This window comes from Scylla paramamosain, unplaced genomic scaffold, assembly GCF_035594125.1.
Source record: "Scylla paramamosain isolate STU-SP2022 unplaced genomic scaffold, ASM3559412v1 Contig1, whole genome shotgun sequence".
NCBI lineage: Eukaryota > Metazoa > Arthropoda > Malacostraca > Decapoda > Portunidae > Scylla > Scylla paramamosain.
Genome location: NW_026973666.1, coordinates 1812501 through 1817500, shown reverse-complemented (window position 1 = coordinate 1817500; position 5000 = coordinate 1812501). Strand labels below are relative to the sequence as shown.

Here is a 5000-nt window from a genome sequence, read left to right as displayed (position 1 = left end):
GTGACAAATTGATCCTTTCCACGTGACTAGTAAATTTAAAAAGTAATGTTCTATGTTAACCCTTAAATTTATAATATATTTTCGTCATAGATTCTCCTTTTTGTTAATATATTCTCTATTTACTTATACTTACTGATGTATTTAAATATCTTGCGATCCATTTACAAATATAGAGAGAAATGTACAGTTTTAACACTTAAATTTATAATATACTTTTGTGATAATTTTTTTAATATATATTCTTGATTTATTTATATTTAATGATATATGGAAATGTTTTCAATCTATTTACGAATACAAAGAGAAATATATAATTTTAACCCTTACATTCCTAATATATTTCTAGCATATTTTATTACCGTCATAAACTCTTGATAAGCATTATTCATTAGTCATTTCTACTTATTCATATATTTCAATTTTTTTCTCCCTTCTTACAGATATAAAAAGAAATATATTTGTATTCTTAACGTATTCTCTGTTTCCTCTCAGCGCCACAAAATACTGGACTTGGCAGCTCTTACTAATGTACTCTCATCTTATATTCTACTTACCGATATATTTAAATTTTCTCTTCACTTACAAATATAAAAAGAAAGAAGTCAGTATTTTAAGGTCAGCTGTGCAACACTTTCCTCTCACCGCCACAAAACACACTCCTTGTCAGCTTCTATTTATGTATTTTTGCTTTGTATTCTACCTATTGATATACTGGCAACCTTTCTTCCTATTTACACATCATACAGACATACAAAAAGATGTATCATCCAATTCATTATTCTTACCTATAAATTGTTAATACTTTTCTTCATAGCACTTAAAATCATCTTCGTAATATTCTTTTTTTTTTCGCTATTATAACATCTGTTTGCATTCACTTGTATATTTGAAAACCTTCCCGTATTTACAGATATGCCCCGAAAAAATATTATTCTTATTCTTAAACGTCTAATACTGTCTTTCCTAATGCCGCAAAGTCTCCCTTGTAAGCATTTCCTATTAATATACTCTGCCTTATTTACACAATGATATATTTGAAAGTTTCTCATCTATTTACAAATATACAAAGGTGATATTGTTCTCGCCCTTCATATATCTAATTTTTTCTTTCTAAATCCCAGAATCTCACTTTTTATTGATATATGTGAGAGTTTCTGGTTTATTTACATACATACAAAAAATTATTAATGCCTTCGTCTTTAAAATCTCTAATTCTTTCTTTCTAAATCCCAGAATCTCACTTTTTACTGATATATTTGAGAATTTCTGGTTTTATTTACATACATACAAAATGATTTAATACTTGTGTCATTAAAATCTCTAGTAATTTCTTTCCTAACACCAGAAACTTCCTTCATAAACATTACTTATTAATATATCTGAAAATTTCTGGTTCTATATACATACATACAAAAAGATTTAATATTAATATTCTTGCCGTTAAAATCTCTATTAATTTCTTTCCTTAACGCCAAAAAACCTCCCAAGCATTATTTGTATTAATGTATACTTGACTTATATACAGATATACAAAAGAAATACACGAATTTATGCTTTAATCCCTAATGCTTTCTTTTTTTCAGCAAAGTTTTAATTGGTAAGCGTTAAGACTTGGAGGAGAAATTAACCGGCTACTTTCTAAGAGCTAGGGTGAAATCTAGGGTGAAAATACAGAATGCATGAGGTTTACCCTTTTTTTCCCTAGACCTCTAACGTTCTTCCCTATTTGTTTCCCCCACAGCCCTTTAAATCTCCCTGTTTTTCCTATACTTAAGTTTTTTTTTTCCTATGATTATTTTTTTCTTTATTTTTTCTTTACTTTTTGTCTAGGGTGAAAATGCAGAATATGTTAAATTTATCCTTTTTTTCCCTATTTTTTTCCCTACAGCCTAAAAAATTTCCCTACTTTTCTTTCCTTATTTTTTTTACCCTAAACTTATTTTCCCTATTTCTTTTGACTAGGGTGAAAATACAGAAGGTTACGTGAAAATGACTCTTTTTTTCCCCTATCATTTCATCTTCCAATAATTTTTCCCCAAAGCCTCAAAATTTCTTACTTTTCCTCCACGTATTTTTCCCTAGTCCTTATTTTTATATTTTTCCTTGATCACTTTCATCATTCTCTTAAGACTCTAAAGTTCTTATTTTCCTATTTTTTTATATTTTCCTTTCTTGTATTTTCCTTTTTTCCTCTTTGATCATTATCTTATTCATTATTTTTCATTCGTATTAATTTCTTCCCTGTTTCTTTTCATTGTTCATCTGTTTTTCTTCATTCGTTTCATATTTTTCCTACTTTTTTCTTTTTTTCTGTTTTCTCAACCTTATATTCCATACTGTTTTTTCCTTTATTTTCCTTTATTTTTCTATTTTTCTTTTTGTCTCAATATCTTTTTTTAATTTTTCCTTCTTTCAAAGTTTTAACATATTTTTTCCTCTCTTATTTACATAATTTATTGTTTTTTTCCTTTTTTTTCCCTTTTGTTCTCTTATTTTTTCCTTTTTTAAATTTAAACTTTCTTCACTTTCCTTTTCCTTTTCTTCCTTTTTTCTTTTCCTTTTTTCATTTCTTTCCTTTTTATGCCGTCATTATCTCCTTTTTTTTTTCCTTGTTTCCCTTTCCTTCGCTTAATTATGATATTTTTCCCATATTTAATTTTTCATTTAAATTCTTCTTACTTTTTTTCGTTTTTCTTATCTTAATTTTTTCCTTTTTTTTCCTTTTGTTCGCTTGATTACCTTTTATTTTTCCCGTTTTCATTTTTCATTTCAATTCACTTTACTTTTTTCTTCCTTTTCAAGTTGTCTGTTTTAAATTGTTTCGTTTTTTTTTTCCATATAGGTGATGACCGGTCCAGAATTTTCCTCATTATTTTCCTCTTAAGTAGTGTTTTCCTCAAGTACTTTCCTCCTATTTCTGAGTTAATTGGGTCAAATTTTGTATGACCCCTTTTTTTTCATTTATTTCAAGAATTTTTTTCTTATCGATTTGTTTCATTTCTTTTTTCTTTTTTTTTTTGTTTGTACGGTTCTTATTTTCGTTTTCGTTTTTCTTTATTATTTTCTGTATTTTTTCTGTTCTTTTTCCTTCTTTCCGCATACCACTTGGAGAGGGAGGAAATCTGAATAGTTTGTCCTGGGCTGTGGGTACTACTACTACTACTACTATTACTACTACTACTACTACTACTACTACAAACACCATCTCCATCACCACCACTACTATTGCTACTACTGTTACCCCTACACTACTACTACTACTACTACTACTACTACTACTACTTTTCCAGTCACTAGCAGAACAGTACGTCAGCACCAACACATAGTCACTGTCCATCACTGCCCGTCACTGCCAAACGACCTTCATGTCATTATCTTCCCCTCACGGCACTGCAAACACACACACACACACACACACACACACACACACACATTGGAGATAGTGAAGTGAGGCAGTAATGAATATGGTCTTATATCCTGAAACACTCCGCTCTCTCTCTCTCTCTCTCTCTCTCTCTCTCTCTCTCTCTCTCTCTCTCTCTCTCTCTCTCTCTCTCTCTCTCTCTCTCTCTCTCTCTCTCTCTCTCTCTCTCTCTCCACGACTGTTTTCCAAGGCCACAAAGATGATTAGCCGAGTTCTCAAGAGTGTTTCTCTTGTTCATAATGTAGAAACCTTGTTAATTTGTCACTAGAACCGTAAAAACACCCTTAAAAACCCGTGTCACTTATTGTTTCTCCTGTTAATCTATCACCGGAACCGTAAAAACACCCTTGAAAACCCGCGCCACATCAACTAGAGCCTTTGGGAAGTAGTGGAGGCGTGGCGCAGAAGTGGCTCAGAGTACGCTCCACACTGACTCCACACGCGTCACTCCCTTCACTGCTAGACCGTTACTTCATCCGTCAGGGTCGCGCGATCGCTTAAACTGTACAAGATGAACGCGCGGGCTCTCTCCGGGTCGCGCACCTCCCTGAACCTCCTGCCTTGGGACCTGCGCGGGGTAGAGTGGGCGGACCTCACCGACCTGTCCTCTAAGCTTGGATCCTCTTCAGTGCCCAGCGGCGTGCTCCCGGGGCCTCTTGAACCGCCGCCCTCATCCAGGTACTCAAGAGAGCGACACACCCTCTCAGTCAGCTCAGAAGACACGCTTTTCCGCAGCAGGAACTCAGCATTACGGTAGCCAAGCTGTAGCGGCGTCCTGCAGGGGCCTGAGTGGTCTGACTGGGTGCTGTCACTCCGGCTTGTGAGTGACGAGCCGCCTGTGTTGGACTGGTCTGAGCCTGCCGCGTGTTTCTTGGCCTTGTCCCCGCGGCTGGTCACGCTGAGGCAGTCCTGCTGGGGGGTAGCGGCGAGCAGGGCGTGGCGGGCAGGCTGCGACCCGTGCTGCCCTCCAAGCCTCCCACGCCCTCCAGGCTGGGGAAGAAATCTTCTCTCCGCCGCTCCCTGCCGTCCGCCGCCGCGCCTCTGGATTTCGTTCGCCTCAGGACACACGCATCCCTCCCTCCACCCACACCCCCACCTGGTCCTCCAGCTGGTTTACTGAGCGCCTCCTGCTCCACGGCGCCCCTCAGCTCCTCCTGGAAAGTGGCGCACACGATCTTGTCCGTGACGGAGGCCAGGATGTTGTTCACGTGGGGCCGCATCACGACACCGTCACTGCACCGTCGCTCCTTCTTGCTCCCCCGCCGCTCCTCCTTCTGCCCCTCCCGCTGGCTCCCCCGTTCTTCTCCGCCACCACCGCTGCTGTGATGGGCGTGGGCGTGGGCGTGGGCGTGCCGGGGGCCATGGAGGTGTTGGCCGCCTGCTGCATCGCCGTCAGGATGAGCACCATGTTTCTGTTGCCGTTCCTCTGGTACTTGTCCTTCAGCGCCTCCAGCTGCAGGTACACGCGCCGGAACTCCTCCTGGCGGGGCAGAGGGAGAGTGTGAGGGTAGCGCGTGATGGGAGAGGGAGGCTGAGGGTAACACCTGACGGGGCGGAGGAAGGCTGAGGGTAATAC

The 5000-nt window shown here is 38.6% G+C and overlaps 1 protein-coding gene and 1 long non-coding RNA gene across 2 annotated transcripts in view; one reads left to right on the top strand and one right to left on the bottom strand.

Moving 5' to 3' along the window:
• LOC135095620 (metabotropic glycine receptor-like) overlaps positions 1 to 5000 on the bottom strand; it is a 153512-nt gene that overhangs the window by 2255 nt on the left and 146257 nt on the right. The window contains exon 13 of the mRNA XM_063996557.1: positions 1 to 4904. This exon is cut by the window's left edge and continues 2255 nt beyond it. Within this exon, the coding sequence (XP_063852627.1) occupies positions 4644 to 4904 (261 nt within the window). The 3' untranslated portion in view covers positions 1 to 4643. The remainder of the gene's footprint in view (positions 4905 to 5000) is intronic.
• LOC135095623 (uncharacterized) overlaps positions 1 to 5000 on the top strand; it is a 65862-nt gene that overhangs the window by 27028 nt on the left and 33834 nt on the right. The window lies entirely within an intron of this gene.